General features: G+C 35.3%; 1 protein-coding gene across 6 annotated transcripts in view; it reads right to left on the bottom strand.

The window, feature by feature from the left end:
* Window positions 1–207: 207 nt before the first annotated feature.
* The window catches only part of LOC106977308 (bifunctional heparan sulfate N-deacetylase/N-sulfotransferase 4), a 382,499-nt gene continuing 361,541 nt past the window's right edge, over window positions 208–21,165 (bottom strand). For 5 of the 6 annotated variants that reach the window (XM_053217011.1, XM_053217014.1, XM_053217012.1 and 2 more), the window contains 6 exons: window positions 19,353–19,527; window positions 13,745–13,915; window positions 12,483–12,592; window positions 8,671–8,773; window positions 7,481–7,521; window positions 208–5,728 (listed from right to left, as the gene is read on the bottom strand). In XM_053217011.1, the coding sequence (XP_053072986.1) occupies window positions 5,635–5,728; window positions 7,481–7,521; window positions 8,671–8,773; window positions 12,483–12,592; window positions 13,745–13,915; window positions 19,353–19,527 (694 nt within the window). In that variant the 3' untranslated portion in view covers window positions 208–5,634. The remainder of the gene's footprint in view (window positions 5,729–7,480; window positions 7,522–8,670; window positions 8,774–12,482; window positions 12,593–13,744; window positions 13,916–19,352; window positions 19,528–21,165) is intronic. The other variant, XM_053217016.1, reaches the window with a different exon arrangement.

Raw genomic sequence — 21,165 nt, 5'->3', positions numbered from 1 at the left:
CCACCATAGAAGCCTGCAACTATACACGTCTGTTAAGCACTTAAAATGCAAGTCCAAATTACTACGTGTTCTAAGGGTAAAATATAGACTCTGAAGACTCAGTATGAACACAAGAATATGAACATTTCATTAATAATTTTTTATTGATTGCATGTTGAAACAATATTTTGGATATATTGAATGAAGAATTCAAATTAATTTTTTCATAGTTTTCTAAAGTGGTTACTAAAAAACCTAAAATTACACATGTGGTTTACACTTGTGACTCACATTGTATTTTTTACTGAGCAAATACGGTTCAGTGAAAGACATTCAGGAAAACAATCAGTGTAACTTGGGCTTGTGGAAGAACAAGATTACCAGAAGGACTAAAAACTTATTCTGATTAGGTGTAGTTTTTAAAAAGAAAAGGGGATTGAAGGGAAGCAGAAAATTTCCATGAAGAGCAAGAGTTCAATCAGTAATTAAGAGGGATGTGCTCAATTTAGGTGTCAGGCAGATATCTAGATGGGAATGAACAGATTAAGGTGGGTAATAGGTCTGGAATTCATGAGTAAATTTGAGAATGGAGATACAGATCTTGGAGTCATTAGTCTATGGAGTCATTAATTTATCACAAGCCATGAATAAATTCTACACCTGAAATGTAAACTTACAGAATGTTTAATGATACATACTAAGGTTGGGCAAATAATTAAGGTATTGGTAGTCCTCAACACATTTCAACATATTTCAATTAATTTTTATTGAGTATCTAGTGTGCATTGGGTTTTGGTAGTATGTAAGACTTCAGACATGAGAAACAATAAAATATCTTTTGAATGTAAATTATTTATGTAAATGTCTTATTTCGGGCCTGAGATACTGTGCATTTGCAATAAAAGTTTCAAAAAATAGTATTTGATATTAACAAATAAAATATAACACAATATACTAAATAAAGCATAATAAAATGCTTCATTTGTAGAAAGGAGATATTATGGAGATAAAGACTTCCGGAGCAGAGAAATTTTCTCATAATTTTTAATGCTCTAGATTCTTTTAAGTATTGATTCATTGTTACATTTATACCTCCATTAAATTTTGTGACTGTTACTTGATTTGAGGAAGTTGCACTTCTGGATCTGATATCCCTGATAGAATATCTGTTGGGTTGCAGAGGAACTGGGGACACCTGGGGGGCTCAGTCAGTTGAGTACCCAATTTCAGCTCAGGCTATGATCTCACGGTTTGTGAGTTCGAGCCCTGCATCTGGCTTTTTGCTATCAGCGTGGAGCCTGCTTTGGATCTTCTGTCCCCCTCCCTCTGCCCATTCCCTGCTTGTACTCTCTCTCTGAAAAATAAATAAATCTTAAAAAAAAAAGAGTATCTGTTGGGTAGCAAAGGAATTGAAGAGAAATATAAAGAAAGGGTACAAGGAAGACACTCTTCTGAATAAACTGAGGAAGAGGTCAGTAGGAAGAAAGGGATTTCAACAGGATGGACTGAGATGGAACTACCTTGCTCCAAATGGTGATTAGAACAATAGCAGGTAGCAGCACAAAATCATTTTTGGACAGTTATGCAGAAGACAGTTTCCCATTTTGACCAAATACAATTAATTGTATGTTTAAGATATATATGTTTTATTATTAAAGGGAGTAGAAAACATATTCTTGTTTGATGAAAGAAGAGATAGTGACTTGAATCTTATACATTATTCTTATAACAAATATGTTCCAGCATAACTACATCAGGCCTTGTGCTGTTACTTAAATATATTTTCATATAATGCTTACAATCACCAAATGAGTAACACTTTATTGTCTCTCTTTTACAGAAAAGGAAACAGTGACTCAGGGAAATTCTACAAATTGTCCAAGGCCCCACAGCTAATGAGAGGCAGAACTGGCCTGAGAACCCAGATATCCAAAGTTTACTCTCTTAACTTCCTGGTTATACTTTTTATATGTTTGGAATTTAGGGAATATGTATATAGATAAGAGATAGGAAGACAGAAGAAGCTAGGATGATAAAGGAAAGGAAAAAGAAGGTTTAATCTATTGATTAAAACCTTAGGGGAGCCTGAATGGCTCATTCCGTTAAGCGTCTGACTTCTGCTCAGGTCATGATCTCGTGGTCCGGGAGTTCAAGCCCCGCATCAGGCTCTGAGCTGTGCTGACAGCTCAGAGCCTGGAGCCTGCTTCAGATTCTGTGTCTTCCTCTTTCTCTGCCCATCCTCTCTTCACACACACACTCTCTCTCTCAAAAAATAAACATAAAAAAATAAATAAAACCTTAGATTTTAGAGGAGAAACAACATTACTCTAGTTGCCATACCAGTAGTAGTATTTATTCTGAAGAAGAACCAAAGATACTATATCTGTTATTTCACAATTTCAATAAATGCAGAGCTCTCTTTCTGCTTTTCCCATCCACCTCACTGGCTCACACACACACACACACACAAATGTTCATTTGCATATATATATATATACACATACTGGGTGCATATATGTACCCATGGCTACATTGTGTTCCTGTAGTTGAGATAAAATCCTAAATGGGAGAGTACTGGATTTCTTTCTTTTCAAAAGTTGGCCAACATTATTTTGAGGTACCTCCATCAAGCAAATGGCTAATATATATTCTAGCCACCAAAAACAGACTTTTAAGATATTATTCCACTATAAATTGTTTCTGTAACTGAAAATAAATCAATTATTCATGGCAAAGGGCACTTTATGTCATATTAAAACAGTGAGATAGAAGAACAAAAACTACATAAGGTGAAAATAAATGAATTTGTTGAAATCGAGGCAAATAAAATCTCTAAATGGAATAAGAGTATTTTTTTTAGAAAAAATACAGTAATAAAAGGACTGTAGATTTTTCTCACTTGCATTCTTCCTTGTTGCTTATTCAGTTCTTTGGCAGCCATTGCTAAATACATGCAAAATTTGGTTTTGGATGAGATTTGTAATATAATTTTTAGAGACTGGTATTTGACAAGCTTGTTATTACCTCTTGATGTAGGCTTATAATCAAATATTATTCCTGCTTTTATTAATGTGAAGTAATCAATGATTATACTTGTGAGTTAGGCAACTGGAAGAAGGAAAGAGGAGAAGACATTGTTTTGCTTAAAGGTTTTAGGAAGTTCTTTAAAATTTAAAAAAGTATGTATTCAAGACCATGAGATAGAATTTACTTAAAATTTTAAAGCATTACATATATTAAATTTGACTCAATAATTCTGAAGAAGTCTGAAGTGGGTAACAATTGGGACAATCAAGATATTCTTAAAGCTGAGATTTTTCCTGATTTATTATAATATTCCCAAAGCCCAGAGTCCCTCCAAGTAGTTTACTATAAGATGAGGATGAATCATATAATTAAAATTTATTTTTTCTTCATAATCAGTCTTAATAAGAAAAAGGTACACGCTGGTTGAAATGAAAGAGACTGGGTGGATTTGGGGGAATTCTGCTCTCTGATGTCTGTAGATAGGTGAATGATACATTACTTAGGGGAAAAAATGAGAAAATGCCAAAAATGAGTTACATTTTTGCAGATATGGTGATGAGTTGTATTTTGACTTGTGTGAAATTTTACTTTATATGAAAAATATCTCCCCATTTTTGTATAAATATCTCTGTTACTCCACTTAGAAAAAAGTTAGTCTCTAGTCAAAAAGAAAATATTAGAATACAAACTGGAGGAAACCAGTGAACCAACAAATGAAATGTGAGAGGTCTAAATACCCAATTATTGTGATTATCACGTGCTTAATGCAATGTTTTCAAGCACATGATCATATAAGTAATAATAAGTTTGAGAATTTGAGTCTCAAAGTTAACACAGGAACAACCAAAGCAATAATTTGTGATTTCTATTCACTCATGCCCAAGAAAAACGTTCACATTTTCTCAAAAAGATCAAAAGCCTCTAGACACAGTGGGGAAACAAGGGGAAAACAACAAGGAAATAAAACTTTTCAAGAAGTATAAATCCAAAGTTGAATTTTGTAATAAAATATGTGAAAATTCTTGATTCTCTTTCAGATTAGATTAGATTTGCTTGCTTAAAACAACAACAATAACAACAACAACAATAATAACAGCAACAACAAAAACCAAACAAACAAAACAAGGATCTTCAGTTTCCTTTAAAGACAATGAATTATGTTACGCATAATTTCTCAATTTGCAGGAAAAAGTAATATTATTTATAACCTATAGAAAAATTACTCTAGAGGAAGGATGGATCTATAGGTAATGTCCCCAAAGCAGCTGATTTACTGTTCTGTTGAAATTTTACCTTCATGGATCATGCTGAATAGATTAACAAAGCCTTACTATGTCTTCATTGAAAAATGGGATAAAAAATTCAAACAGCATGATAATCCTCTCCACGTAGGAGAGTAACCCAGGACAGGAAGAGCCATCACTCCTCTTCTAGAAATTAATTGTTGGGTGGCATGGCTGGGAAACAGTTCAGGTTAGAGAATTAGTAATGTTTAAAGAGGTAAGTTTTCGATAATATATATTATATATAAGTATATATATAATAGCCATTAGAAACATAATCTTCTGCAATAGTATATGTATTGGCATATAGAAAAGTCCATGCTTTAAAACGATTGATATAATACTACATAGAAGGCACGAGTGCCCCACACTACCTGTAAACTCATGTTGGGTGTTTTCATTCCATATCTTATCAATCAAGTTTTTTTCTTCCATACATAGTGAAAAAATATATAAATACTACATCACTGTCAAGGTGGCTATACCTAGATTACTAGTGTGGTAAGATTTTGGACCCATGGAAAGATGGCCTTCTACATACTAGTTGACACTACACAGAGTATGCATCCTTACTCCTTTTCCCCCAAATGTCTGATAGGTTTTGTTGGACCCATAATGCAAAATCCACTGAGAATAGATTGCCTTGCCAGATAAAATAGTACTATTGGTGGATGTGAAACCTTTTCTCTTACCAAAGAAAAACAGACAAAAACACATGGGGAGGCGAAGACTATAACTTCACAACTTCTCTAGCAAGGCAAGGAAATTCATAAAAAGGAGGAAAAAATATGTGGACTACCATAAATAATAAATGCTCAAAATAAGAGTATGGGATCATAGCATTTCTTCTCACCACAAAAGCAAACTTGTTTTTAAATTAGCAAAGAGAAAATGCAAGCCCTTACTCAGATACTGGGTTACTGCTAACTTCATTTACAGATATCTCTGTTCTTATCTTTTCCTCAAGATTCTCATTTGTCACTTGCATATAATCAGGGTTCCCAGTCTTATGTAGAGTTTCTAGAACCTTATGGTTAACAGAGGAACTGGGCTGTGTCATGATACCCACCCTGGAAACTGGATAATGCCACAAAACCCCACATTACTTCCCAGAAGCTCACATAGGGACGGATGCTAGTAATTGCCAATGCGTGCATATATAACCAATTTCATTTTATGAAAAAGATAGAAGGAAATTTATTCACACAGTCTTCTGTTGACAGTCACAAGTGCATTAAGGGGACAAAAGTTGTGGGGTTTGTTTTTCTATTTAATAGTAAAAGGAAGCATCCTTCCAGCCTTGGTTCTTGTCTCCAGTGCTATCTCACTTTCTGCAGCTCCTGTCTCAGCCAGGATGGCAGAGGCTGCCCCAGTCTATGTAGCAGTTTGGACAGTTCCACGTTATGATCTCGGTAGTAATTAGAGAGGAAAGTTCTAGACTGAAAAGCAAAAAGCAAAAACAAAACAAAAACACAAACAACTTGAAGGAAGTTATTCATTAAAATGATGCAGTCTAGATTTCTTAAAGTCTCTTACCATATAGGTGTCTACAAAGATGCATTTCTTTGTATTTTTGTTCAGATACTACTCATTATTACCTTTTGAAAAGATTTGGCAGAACTGTAGCTATAAAATAAAAGTCGGTCCAGGTATATCTTTTCTGGATTATATACCATTAAGGCAATTCTTAATTGTATTGCTATGCAAGGAGAAAAGCTGATGAGAGGTAATGACACTAAAGAAGAATGAAGTAGGGAGCCGTTGTGGTACCAAATCCACAAAAGTGAACTAGAAACACATATGTTTCCTTTAAAATTGATCATTTTCTGTAAAACTGGCCATAGCATAAAATGTGAACATAAATAATCATACATGCTGAAATTCATGATTAAAGAAATGACTTGTAACTTTTGTTTAAAAAAAATTTTTTTTAATGTTTATTTATTTTTGAGACAGAGAGACAGAGCATGAACGGGGGAGGGGCAGAGAGAGAGGAAGACACAGAATCGGAAGCAGGCTCCAGGCTCTGAGCCATCAGCCCAGAGCCCAACGTGGGGCTCGAACTCAGGGACGGGGAACTCACGGACCGCGAGATCGTGACCTGAGCTGAAGTCGGCCGCTTAACCGACTGAGCCACCCAGACGCCCCATGACTTGCAACTTTTAAAAATATTTTCTATGTTTATTCAGGACAAAAACTGATACTTTCAAAACAACAGGAGTTTTTACTTCAAAAATATTATGATATCTCATTATAATAATCATTATAATGAACTTTATTGTGATTCTTAAATTCTTAGTCAAGCTGGAATGATGGCCCTTTTTAGATGAATGGTTAAAAAAAAGAATTCTCAAATATATCCGTATTCTTAGTTTATGTTTTCTTTTATTTCTGAGAAACAGAAAATTTATAATTGGGCTTTCTCTCATATGTCACTTACTTCATATTATAACCCAAAGAACATTGTTTTGTGTCTCTGATAAAATAGTAGATATGAACACTTCTGTGTCACTATAGGCAAGCAATGATCCAAACATTATTTTCCATCTGGTCAAAGTTACGCCATCTCTCTTAAGCCCTTTCCAATATTTTAACACAAATGAGTCTTTTCCCTCATAAAACTCCCTTGGCAACTTTTGTGTATACCGTGGAAATGGACTTAAGACAACTACATTTTGTCTTGTACCATCCATCAGGCATTTCATTACATTTCTTCCCTTAAACCAGATTGTAAACACTTCAAATTCTGGATAAGATGTTTATAGAAGTAGTGAGAACCTTACGCTGATTTCTTGGCATTAAAGTGATTTCTGAAACCCTTTTGAAGTTACAGATTTCACAGGTATAGTTTAAGAAGGACATTCTGGTACTTCTATTTCCATAGTAATACCTGAATCACTTCTAGCCTCCCTTTGCCTACCTTGTCTTGAGACAGATACTCATTACATCTGGCTCAGCTATTGATAACTGGCTGCCCAACCCTAGTCTACCTCTTCATACCATCACTTCTATCTATTAAGAAAAATTTTTTCCTGCTTTTGTAGTTTGTCGTTGTTTTATGTATCTTATTATAAATCAATGAAAACAATTAATTTACCCTCCTATAATAAATCTGGGTTCCAAACTATTTTATCCTGTATCCTCACTTTGATATTGTGATTTATATTATAAAATATATCTTTGTTCCTTACCCCTTCTGCTGGCACAAAGCTCCTAAAATCCTTGGAATTTCCTAAATGAAAGAACGATAAAGGTATCTTTTGTTATGTTAACTAAGTAGCTTCTAGACCCCCCACCTGGATGAGGGCTGGTTGCCAGGAGAATCAACCATGTGATTAGAAGGTTGGACTTTAAGTCCCACCCTGCTGACCTCCTAGGAAAGAGGGCCTGGAGGTGAATCAACAATTACCATTTGCTAATGATTTAAACAATTGTGTCTATGTAATGAAACCTCCAATAAAAACCCAAAAAGGACTGGGTTTGGAGAACATATGGAGATTTGGGGTGAGTGGCTCATTCATAGAGGAGGGCTTTCCCCATACCTTGATCTATGCATCCCTTCCATCTGGCTATTCCTGAGTTATATTCCTTTATAAATAACACGTGACCTGGTCAGTAATGTTTCTATGAGTTCCGTGAGTCCCTGTAGCAAATTTTGCTACATTAAATGTAGCAAAAAGCATTTGCTTTGTTGTCACAAAGCAAATTTGTGAACAAGTCCCTCGCAAATTCTGTGAGTCATCGTAGCAAGGAGGAAGCCAATGAAATTTTCAATCTATAGCTGGTTGATCAGAAGCACAGGTGACAACCTGGGCTTGCAACTGGGATCTGAAGTTGGGAGGGTGAAGAAACAGTCTTATAGAATTGAGCCCTTAACCTGTGGGATCTTATGCTATATCTGGGTAGATAGTGTTAGAAATGAGTTGAATTGTAAAATACCCAGCTGGAGTCTGAGTGTTGACTGGTGTGGAGAAACCTCCCCACTCACATGTTCTATTTGGTAATCAGAACCCTTTACTTTCCATTCCTTAACTCATGCATGGTATAGGCATTGTATACATATATTTAATATATAATAATAATGTTTATGTATTTTATCTGAAATCACTTGTTTAGTAAACAATTCATTTAAGTACTTTACACATTTGGAAAAGTGTTACTGTTCACTAAGTATTTACCTTTCAGTTGTACCCTAATGGTAAACAATTTCTACAGATATCTATCAATTATTAATCTTTGTCAATCTATCTATAGTCTAAATATATAAAACATTGATAGCAAAGAAAGAGAAGACAAAGGAAGCAAATTTATTGTCACTCATTTTGAAACAGTTTTATGCACAAGTTTTACCAGAGTATTTCAGAAATTAGGAAAGTATTACCTCTGGATCCATGGGTGGATATTTTCGGCCTTTGCTCTTTCCAAGACATTTGGTTTTTCCTCCTTCCAGGAGCTGACACCAAAAGCCCTTTTGGGGATCAAACCTAAAAAAGTGCAAAATGTAAGTAATTGTAAAAATATAATCATTATAACTTATATACATAATTTTGAGTGAGAGAGCCTCACCAATTGTATAAAGAAAATGCACTTTGGGGGGCACTTGGGTGGCTCATTCTGTTAAGCATCCAACTCTTGATTTTGTCTCAGGTCATGATCTCATAGTTTGTGAGATATAGCCCTGCATAGGCTCTGTGCTGACAGTGCTTGGAATTCTCTCTCTTCCTCTCTCTCTGCCCCCCTCCCCCACTTGCATACTCTCTCTCTCTCTCTGTCCCAAAATAAATAAATAAACATTAAAAAAGAAAGAAAGATAACTTACTTTGGTATGCCCATTGTTTCAACTTAATTTAAGTCAGTACTACACATATTCACTGAATTGGTTTGAAAGTCTAATTGAGATTATATAAGCTATATGTTATTATATATTTTTTAATATTTCTACTGTAATGAAAAAAACCCCATAAATATTTAATCCAATCTTAGGTTGAAATTATTAACTTAAGTTCCATATTTTACCTATTCATTCATAAAAGATCAAGGACCAATCATCAAAATGATAACCCATATATGCAGGACCTTTAAAATATTTATTTACTTATTAATATGATTTCTTTATCAAAATATATTAACAAATTTCTTTGAAATCATTCAATGGTATATATTAAAATGACTAAATGTAATGTAAGTATACTTTTGTGAATATAAACATGAATTAAAACTTCTAATTTGGAAAAGTGCTATAGATTTTAAAGTTCAAAATATTTACACTTTTTAGGGAGGAAACTGAATTGTAAAAATATAATTTATTATATATTTTTTTCAGACAATATGAGGCACAGGCTATGCAAGTGGCAAGTGAAAGATTAGACAACTTTTCATTTCTTTTGCTAAAGGCAAATGATCCTATGGGATAATTCAGGTCCTTATACTTTTAAAAAAATTCTAATGTTTTGTTCCCATGGCTGCACAAAGTTACAAAAGAAAGGATGCGTGGCCTAATTGTTTAAACTCAGATATATAAGAACTTTTGTTTAGGACTAACAAGATAGGAAAAATGGAAGAATAAACAAATAAGAAGAGAAATTTTAAATTTATTGCTATGGGACTTGCTGCATGCATAAAACATCGAAAAGGTTTGCATTTTTGTTGCTCAGCAGATGTTTTAGAAGGATGAAGCATAATTGACTGGGATGTAAAGTTAATTAGTTGCAGAATATTTTGTTGCCCTGGGCCCATTCCTATAATACCGGTGCACCTGCAATTTGCCTCTGCACATATGTGAACTCATTTAGGGGGAGAGGGAAATTTTCTTCACAGTTCCCTGCCCAACCTATTATTAGAGACCTGATCCTTGCAGTCCAGGTTGTCCTAGTACATGTTATCAATTAAAATTAAATACATCACTGGTTAAATGAATAAAAGGAAGACAGAATCATTTCCAATCTGGACTTTTCAATCTGCTCCTTGCCTATCACAGTCCTTTCTCTAGTTTTCATTAATTTCCCAAGAGGAAAAACAATTCAGCATGCTCTGCAAAATGAGATGGGGAAGTCGGCATAACTGTTCCCCTAAACAGCATTTCTGCCTCAGGATGAGAATATTTAACTGCATTAAGGTAAAATACAGTTCTTGCAACAAAGCCAAGATATTTATACACACGCTGAGAGCATCTCCTTTGCTCTCAGGTGTGTGGAGGTCCCAGGATGGGGCACAGTCTCTTCCTGTTCTCCACAGCAGCTGTTGTGAGGCAGAACTGAATACAACTTGAGCAAGAAGAGCCATATTGAAAGTCATTCTTTTAGATAGGGTTGTCATAACCTTGACTCCATATTATTTTGCTGTCCTGGTTTCGTTTATTGCATTGATGGTATATACTATAACAAAGGACATTTATTTTTTCTAAGTTATATGAATTCATTATTTTACAGTTTTATTTTAGTAGGCATGAAATTGTGAAATGAAGATGCAAAGCCTTTTTCAAATAACTGTTAGACAACTCTGAGGACATGAATTGGTTGCCATATGACTTCTTTTATTACAGTGAACATCACTATAGTTATTAATTTTTGTGATGTGAGACATATTAAAAGCCATACATTCTGTACTTGTTTGCAATCTCTTCTTAAAAAGTATGATTTTACAGGTTTATTGAACCACAAGCAACTATTTGCAGTAAACAAGATAGAACCATTCCCTAAACTACTGCAGGGAGGTATGGGAAGACAGCTAATGTCAATAACTATTAATGTAAAATGTAATATAGGAAGCTTTGTCTACTTAATCAACAGGGGCATGCCTTGTATTGTTATTGTTTCCAAGTGTAGGTAAAAACTTCATTAGACTTGTTTGAGTGCATAAGGAACAACCCAATCTTATTACTGCTTTTCCTGTCCTTCCATTACCCTCTCTAATTGTCTAATTGCTGATTCTAATCTGCTGTGAACTGGGAAATTATATAATCAGGCTTGTTAGAATTTTGTCTAAAATTTAATAGGCTTTGTATCAGGCCTTGTGAGGTAGTCAAGTACATGCCCTTTTAAAATATTGTTTGGCTTCTTGGAGGTTTTGTTTGTTATTTTGCTTCTTTACCTCCCCCCCCCCTCATTTTTAATTACCCAAGTATATGGTTTTATTTTTCTAAGATGACAGCAACAATATCTCCCCTCCCATATTCTTTTCTGTAGAATGCCCTTGCCCCTCTGCATCGGAGGGAGAGGCCCATTTCCCTTTCTTTGGATTTGTACCGGCTTTAGTGTCTTGGTTGTGATCAATAAAATGAAGTATAAATGATGCTCTGCGACTTGCGAGGCTAGGTCAGAGAAGGCCATGGCTGTGTTGGATCACACTCCCTTGACAAATCATTCCTTCTCAGAACACAGCCACTACACTGCAGCAATGCCACACAAAGAGGTCTCATCCCATTAAGCTCAGCCTTTGAGCCTTCCCCGTCCAAGAGCCAGAGATAGGACTAAAAAAGTGAAGCCTCCAAAGATTCGAGTCCCTAGCCATTTGATTCATACCCAAATAGTCACATTCCCAACTGTGTCCCCAGGTATTATGAGCAGAGATAAGCTGTTCTGGCTGTGTCCTGTCTGAATTCCCAGCCAATAGAATCTATGAGCATAATAAAATGGCTGTGGTAATATGCTGGTGGGTTTTGGGATGGTCTGTCATGCAACAGTAGATAACAGGAAAAATAGATGTGATTATATTTTGTTATACACAATTTAATAAATGCAAAGTAAAACATGAATTTATCCTTTTCCCAATTCTGCCCGAAATACTGCTCATTTTCACAGAGTTAACAATGGCCATCAGCATTTCATTTCTAACCTGTGAATTACTTGGGGGAAGAGACTATATTTTTTTTTGCTTTTTTAACCTCAGTTTCTGGGACAATTTCTGCACAGAGTAAGCATCTAACAATGTACTTAACCAAACATACATTGGGAAAAAGCTCACAAAGAGGGGAATTATAAAATGCCTAAAGGTTAGCACTTTGTAAAATACAATATTTGTGGTATTCAAAAGGAAGACACTACGTGAATAATGAGGATACTCCTTTGACTGCTTTTGAGTAGCATAATGATGTATAAATTCATAGCTAGTATTAATGATGCTATATACACACCTACCAGTATAATTTATGATGGCAAATAATGGAAATGAAACCAAGCATGAGAATAGACTCACGTTAGTGCTTCAGAATAATTATAAAGAGGTGTAACTCCCAGAAACTTCTGGACTTCATCCATCACAGTAGCTGGGTCAGATCTCAGCTGCTGTCCATCAATAATTAGCAACTATAAAGTAAAAAATAGTCACTTTGTGAAGAACAAAACTAAATTAAATAGACTGAGCTGCCCCACTTGACCTGGTATGACATTAATCAATTAGGTCAGTGTGAATAGGAAGAAAATATGCATCACTTAGAACACATTTTAATATTTACTATTCTTGTGTCCTTCCAAATAAACAACAACTAAAGTTTGCCATAGGCATCATTTATAACCCTTAACTAACTTGATTGTTAATCAGAAATAAACATAGACTCTCTTGATTTAGTAGCTCAGTAGAAACTCGATTTTCCATCTGTCATGTAATCAGATAATTATCCAGCTTACAGAATCCCATGAACTAACCTTGGAGTGAAAGCCTTAGAAATGGCATACAGATGAAAATTACTCATCTATTCTCCTTATAAACAATGACAGAGAACTGAGGTTTCAGTTGTGACCTGATCTGGAGTAAAGAATATAAGCAATATGCTTTCTTCAAATCCTTACCTCATGTTCTATCCCACATTCCTGGAGCTGTTACAGCATTTTCCATTTTGGCAGTCTAAAGCATGACTTTCTTTCCTTATAAAAGTCCTACAGGACAGATGTCAGAGTATCTGCACATGGTATTCCATAAAGGTATTGTCTAACAGGCTGTTCTATTAGTAGTTGAGTTATTGCCTATGAAACACGTGATGTCTTCCGTATGATGACTTAGCACTTTGAGACCAGCTACTATCCCAAAGAAGATCCCAAGAGTATGTTTCACAGCCACTTAACATTTTAAAACTATTATTGACATTAAACAATGCAACAATTGGGTCACTTGGGTGGCTCAGTCGGTTAAGTATCCAGCTCTTAATTTTGACTCAGTTCATGATCTCACAGTTTGTGAGACTGAGCCCTGTGTCAGGCTCTGCACTGACAACACAGAGCCTGCTTGGGATTCTCTCTCTCCCTCTCTCTCTCTCCTTCCTCTGCTTACTCTTTCTCTCTCTCTCACACACAAAATACATAAATAAACATTTTAAAAAATGTAAACATCCACATATCTTCTGTAGGTATGATTGTCTCATTATAAATTGCTATCTGTGGCAATGTTATTTCTTACTTTGTTTGTCAAGTGCAATACAACCAAGATATAATAAACAGAAGAAATTAATTTTAGGACTTTACCTGAGAAGTAGCAAAGTAAGTTAGCCATCTTTCAATGTGGACTGCATACCATCCAGGTACGAGGCATCTCCTTTGCAAAGCTTTCAGGTCTGGTGAGGCCCAGTGTCCGGTGGTAATAACTTCATAGAAATTAAACCTCAGGGCAGCTGGATCTTCATGAGATCGTTGGTGCTTTAACAAGAAAGTCAATTGTAAAATTGATTTTTTTAATGCCTGCACGGGTATGTGTGCATGTGTGTGTTTGATGTATGTATATGTGTGTCTTTTATTTCCAAAAAGTAATGAAAAATGATAAATTAATTTTAGAATGAAAAAATAGGGGGAAGAATGCATATATTAAAACTCAGGCTTTGGCGTATATACATACATCTGTGGTTGTCTTCATGTCTAAAATGTTTAGGTTCAAGGCAAGAGACAGAATACAGGATTTTCTTGATGGGTCTGATTAAAGTGAATAGATGTCAGGGACTAGACAAATCAAGCCCAGTGAAAGAGATTTAGATTGGCAGGAGTAGACTCACACTTTACTTTGCTCATTGTTTTAATACAGCTACTCCTGCAGGTTCTGACACTTCCCCACGACCGCTGTGTAGCAGATGCTATGAGTACAGAGAAAGCAGATGTCTATTCCTAATGCTTGTTTAAGTGTCACAAGGAAGTTGACATTGCCCCAAATCCTTTCCTTTTGCTCTCCCGATGGTTTCCGTCCAACCCTGCTAGTTTCCAAGTACTCCTCCGCTACTACTTTTCAGTACCAAATCCTCCTCGTCTTTCCTATCGAGCCATCATTAGTCAAGCTCAAGAGCCCAATATAAAGAGAGAGGACCTTAGCAGTCAATACAATTTCATAAGCACCCACAAGCTCCTTACCAGAACAAAGAACTGCAATCGATTCTGGAGATAAAAGGATATAAGCAAAATGTCCTATCTTCAAAGAAATAAAAATTTTATATGGGAGACAATAGATTAACAGAGTGTAATAAAGTCATATATTTGACTAGAGGTACAAATTATTTGCTGCGGTAACCAGACCTATAAGTGATTAGTTCTGAATGAAAGATGAAGGGTTTGTTTTTTAATGGTTGAAAATTTTAAGCTAAAATGTAACAAGAGAGATTTTTATAAGTAGAAAAAATAAACATAGAAAGTAAGAGAACTTTTTTCCTTGAGTGAAAACGGATGAATTGATTTTGCAAGACATCTAAAAGTTGAACACAAAGAAAATTAACTGCAGGATGAGGATGGGAGTGTATTAGGACTTGATACATTTGTGTACCAGCAAGTAATCTATGTGAGTTAGAAAGAAAAATCATTAAAAAAGTAAAGATGATTAAGAAGTGGTTAAACAGTGAGTGGTAGATTGGTGGAACAAATAAAACTTTTGAAGTCCTCTCATTTTTGTATATTTATTGACATTCTTATATGTATATGCATTATGCTGAGTACACTGAGACTACATAATACATAGAATTGACATAATGTATAGAAACCACATACTATAAATAAAGAAACATAAAAATATGTTAATGCTAAAATTTCTATTTTAAACCGTGATAATATGGAACTGTACTTAATCTGCCTATATTGATTTATAAAAGTTTAACACCAACTTTTCTTTATATTCCTGCAACTAAGAAGATTAGCATAGAAATATGACCAGAAGTCACAAAGGAGCAAATTTTCTGGAAAAAAATCAACTATAGCTTCTCTGTGAGGCCCATTATAAAGATGTGGGGTAGAAATTACAGTGGCAGGTGACATTTGTAGGAGTTTCTGAATTACACCTGCTGAGCTTTGGATTTACGGTATTTACTGAATAGACAGGGCTAGCTCAGTAACACGCTGTATTCTTTTGAAATGTGGGGCAGTCGGGGGACCCTAGTCTTAGCAATATGGCAATAAAATATCATAAAATATAATTCCTTTCAAGTGTGTATGTTCAAAACATTTACTTGAAGAAGCAGGCACAGATTCTCTTTTATTTAAATAGTTTAATCCATGTAAAAAAAGATTCATATAAAAATGCTCCATGGATTCTGCTAGGAGAATGTGCAACATTTTGCCCCCAGGACTTGCATTCAAAATTTTTAATTAAGGCTTCATATTTTAATGTTTTTGTCACAATGTTTTTAAAAAGTAAGTGTATCTTGTGTTGCAATGTGAATTTTCATAAAGTGAGAAAGGAACATTTTTATATCTTAAAGGAAACAGTGACTCATGGGATCTAATCATAATAACTGGATGTTGCTCCCAATCCCGGTGTTCAGCTTGGATCCCCAACCACCAGCAATCCCAATGTACAGGGTCATGATTTCTTGTCCATTATTATTTGTACTTGGCCACATATGTCTATTGAAGAAAGTCAAGAAAAAAGAACGAATAAGAAATGTAGAATGGATAAAAAGTAAATGAATAAAGAATTAACAAAAAAATTACTTGTGTGCTCTTTAAACATTCCCTTTTAGTCTTGTTTATTTGGGCATTAATTTATATATGCATTGAACATACACTCACAACGAACTATGAGATCATGGCCTGAGCCGAAACCAAGAGTCAGACGCTTAACAAACTGAGCCACCCAGGCACCCCAGAAATGGAAGGATTCTTAACCAGAGGCCCACTGATATAATTCAGAGAGTTTCTGAACCTGGGTCTGGGAAAAAAAAAAGCCTCTTTATTTTCAGTAACTTCTAAATGAAATTTTGCACTTAATTTACCTATGATTTTACTACCAATAAAAATAAGTTATTTTTAGATCACATTACGGGTGTTTCAGATACATCAAAATGTTGTTTATGCTCATCCTACTTCAACATTACAGAAGCATTAGTCTCACCATTAGATCCTGCCATTTAATTTTTCAAGAAATATTTGTTACGGAATTAAAAATTACTTTGACAATTATATTTCAAGAAAGTTGTTTCTCTGTAATTCTACATAGTTATATGCTTTTAAAGCATATTTCTGAGGGGTGACTCAGTTAAGCATCCAACTCTTGATTTCGGCTCAGGTCATGATCTCACCTTTTGTGACTTCGAGCCCCGTGTTGGACTCTGTGCTGACAGCACGGAGCCTGCTTGGGATTCTCTTTCTCTGTTTCTCTCTCTCTCTGCCCCTCCTCCCTCTTGTGTTTTTTTTCCTCTCTCTATCTCTCATATAAACAAACAAACAAACAAACTGAAAAAAAATGTGTGAAAAGGGACCCATAGACTCCAGCAGCTGCCAGAAGGGTCTCATGGAGTCCTTCCCTCACATCTAAGCTAGTTCCTATAGTCATCCCTTCCTGGCCCCTCAGGATCCTGACAGGACTGATTCCCGGTTTCTCCCCCAGGCCTTACACATCTCTCCTTTTTTGGAAACACCACGTAATCCACATCATTACCACCATAGAGGATGGTTCCCTTGAACTCACTTTAACTTCTCTATAACAAGCGTGTGTCTTGTTTCTTTTCCCCTTTGAAATCACATTTCTGTTTCTACCTCCTACTTAGACTTTCCTTCACCAAATCCATCTGGGTTTGCTCTTTTCATTCGGTTGTTAAAGGCTCCACTTCTCTCCATGTCTTTCAACTCAGTGAAAATAATTCAGGCCTTGTTTTGCCTAATTGTCTAATTTCTTAGTAGCTGTTTGACACTGGTGTCACCTGCTCACCTCCTCTATTTGGTAGTCCTTGCTCCCCTGTATTCAGTGTCACCACATTCCTGGATTTCTTTCTTCTGTTCCTCTGGCTGTATTCTCTTATCTCTCGGGCTGCCTGATCGTTCTCTATACTTTTCTTCTCTAAACCCTTTCCTTAGAATTTCACCACTTTGGTGGCTTTTTTGGCCTCTGATTCACAAATTTCTGTCTCCAGCTCAGACCTCTCCCCAGAGAGCCTGCTAACTAGCTTTACTGTTCCTTTCAGTACAACAGTGATTCCATACGTCATGATCACCATTTGTACCACGTTATTAGCACTTCCCCCTCCAACCAGTCCTGTATCCTTCTTCAGTGCTTCTATTGTTTGGGGAATATATACTCAGCATCCAGTTGCCCACATCAGAAATTTGATTCACGCTGACACTGTTTTCTCACCAGGGTAAACTGATTTTAATCCCTACCATCTCTTGATACTTTATACTTCACTCAGTTTCTACTTACTCTCTGTCAGTGCTACCTCATTTCTCAGCAGGACTATTGCAACAGCCTCTACCCCATTTCCCTGAATAGTCTTCTGTTCCACTCCACTCCATTCTTCAAATAGCAGATAGCCTGCTTTCTACAAGGAAATCTGGTGGTCACACACCAGCTTAACTTCTCAAAGGCTTTCAGTTACTTGGAGAATAGCAGTCACACGGTCTCCCCACCTGATTTCCAGCCCCTGTGTACGTCTCAGACTCATCTTCCACAGGTCTCCACCACAGGTTTTCCTCCCTAGCCACACAGAAGTTTCCTTAGTTCTTTAAATGTGCTCCCCCTCTATCCCCACTCAGTTTATACTGAATCATTCTTCAGTTTTAAATCTAAAGCTTATCGCTTGAACCAATACTCTCCTAGCACCGTACAAATTTCCACACAGAGCATTCAAAACTTCTAATTATATATCTTTGTGATTATTTGATTAATATCTAGCCACATTTTAAAGTGGACACAATGTTTTAATTCATATTCGATTGTTTAGAACCATCATTAAGTGTAGTTGCAGAATATTGCATTTCAGTGTGACACAAATCTATATTGTTGGGTATTTTTGTTTCCTTTTTTTGTTGTTATTGTTTGAGTAGTACTGTGAAATATAAAGGGGTAAGTGTCTGTACATCCCTTTGAACTTTTCTTTATGATTCATTCTAGAAGAGGATCCATAACACAAAAGGACCTTTATAAAGCTATTTTGATAATTATTGCCAAATTCGTTTTTAGAAAAGACCTCCATCTATACCCTTCTATCTCAATGTTTGAATGTCTTTACCATCACACCTTTGCCAGGAGAGTGAACAAACATTAGATTTTTGTTGAGATGATATTCAAAGAGTATTATTTTAATTTATATTTTGTTGATCCCTAATTGAGTTGATCATTTTCATATAAATAGTTGAGCAGTTGCTTTTGAGTGTATTTGTGTATGTGAAATGTCTATGCATCCTGTTTATTTGCTCACTTTTCTACTGAGATATTATGCTTTTTTATTTTTACCAATTTACAGAAACTTTTTTTTTTTTTTTACAAATTAAGGGCACTAAACCATTTACCATGTATTATTAAAGTTGCTCTACTTAGATGTGTACTTTTAATTTTGTTAGTTGTGGTAGACTAATATTTCACATGTTTATGTTATTTAAATCTATTAATTTTCTGATGTATGTTTTCTATTATTTTATGCCTGAAATTCCTTGCTTGACTTGACATGAATTAAATATTCAGATTTTATTTCTTATAATTTCTTTTCTTTTTCTTTTTTTTCTTTTTCATTATTTCTTTTTTTTGTTTGTTTGTTTGTTTGCTTGTTTAGTTCTATAACATTTGACCATTTCATACATCTGGGCATCTAGACTTCATTTTGGTATTCATCATTGCTTACATGTAAACTATGGCCAAATATTTACAACAGTATTTTTTACTGCTTCATACCTGGTACCAAGAGTATGCCCTGTCTGAGGGGTCGATGAGAATGGTGATGATCTTGGCTTTGGGGACCAGAGATGCAGCTCTCTTGGGAGCTTCTTCTGAATGGAAGTAATTAGCACTCTTTTCAAATAGAAAGTCACTTGTAATGTTGGATGGAGTAGGGAAAAAGTCCATATACCTGAAGGCAGAGAAAGATAATTAATTAATCTGAGTTCTAAGTTTTTCTCTAACATGCTATGGATATTAAATAATTGAACATTTTTACATTCATTTATATTGATTTCTAATTATTAGTGTTACAATAGTTGAAATTGTGCTATTGTATACACTTTGAATGTGAAAAACAACTCAAAATGTTATTGTCCTAATGAGCTATTAGGGGAAGGAATGAGACGAAATAGGTGGACTTTTTTAGTTTATTGATTTATTTTGAGAGAGGCAGACAAAGAGGGAGAGAGAGAATCCCAAGCAGGTTCCACGCTCAGCACAGGGCCCCATGTCACTACTGGGAGATCATGACCTGAGCCCTATGCCAGATATTAAGAATCCCACACTTAACTGACTGAGCCACCCATGCACCTGGAAATAGGTAGGTTGTTAAGCACAGAGGGAAATCCTTTAGATTTGGGTTGATACTCTGTGTTATTAAAAGCCAAATTCAGAAAAATTAAGTTTACCCTTGGCACACAGAAAATTACACAATATTGCCTAGTAAATATTTTAAAATAGTAAATGCATGTTTGCAAACTTGAATACAAAATTTTTAATTTGAGATGAAAGTACACAAGAAAGGAAGATGTGTAAGTCAGAATAGCTATAAAATCCTAAACAGATTAAGGCATAGCTGCTCTCCTCCTTTTTAACTTTTGCATAATTTGTAGTATGTGTAGCAGTGAGAACACATTATAGTCTATCTAGAGTAATTAAGAGGATATTTCTTGCCAGTTGATCCCGTGGTGCCTCAGTAGGTTCACTCTTCCATATGCTGTTGGAACATTCCTCTGTGTGTAGATTATGGAATCAATATGTTCAGAGGTTAACTCAGTGCAAGGCTTTAATTATGTGTGTAATCCTCCTTACAGCTCATCACTTCTCTAACCCTCAAATGTTTTAGAAATAAATAATGAGAGCAATTAAGAATTCATATAAGACAGTTATTTTCCTCTTTGACATTTGTTATTATGTTTCCCAAATGTGAAGTGGTGAAAAGTCTCATCTATATTCCTGCTTAACAATTTGTGTTACATTTGAGCTCACAGATAAGTGAAAATTGCTGTTATGCTTTTAGTAACTTGCATGCACTTCCAAAATTCATTTAGTCTTTTAAAAGTAAGGTAGAACAGTGATATCCTAGGTGCAGCTGGGCTCCCTGCCTTTGCCCTTCCCCCACTCTAACCCTAGCTGGGTCTAAACAGAAGAAGCCTCTTGTTGAGGACAGGTTTATGTGCAGTGTTGACATAAAGTTACACAATGCAGAGGTATGCATATAGGGGCATTTCCCTTGGGGGAGATTTGTCTCATATAACTGGAAATTGGAATCAGAGACATGTTTTCTTAGAAATTGCAAAAAAGCTAGGATAAAGCTCCAAAGTAAAGATAAGTTGTAATATCAGGTTTATTCTATTTCAGTTCAGGGAAAATATTGTGATTTTAAAATTTTTCATAACTTATTAAATGCAAAGTAATATTCCTTTTATGCATGTGTGTGACTAGCATTAATATGGTTTTGGAAATGCACTGTTATTATTTGCATGACAAATATCAGCTTATATTATTATACAACATTCTACAGTCTATGTGGTTAATAAAGATACAT

The sequence above is a fragment of the Acinonyx jubatus genome, chromosome B1 (assembly GCF_027475565.1).
Source record: "Acinonyx jubatus isolate Ajub_Pintada_27869175 chromosome B1, VMU_Ajub_asm_v1.0, whole genome shotgun sequence".
NCBI lineage: Eukaryota > Metazoa > Chordata > Mammalia > Carnivora > Felidae > Acinonyx > Acinonyx jubatus.
This window is presented reverse-complemented; position numbering and strand designations above follow the sequence as displayed.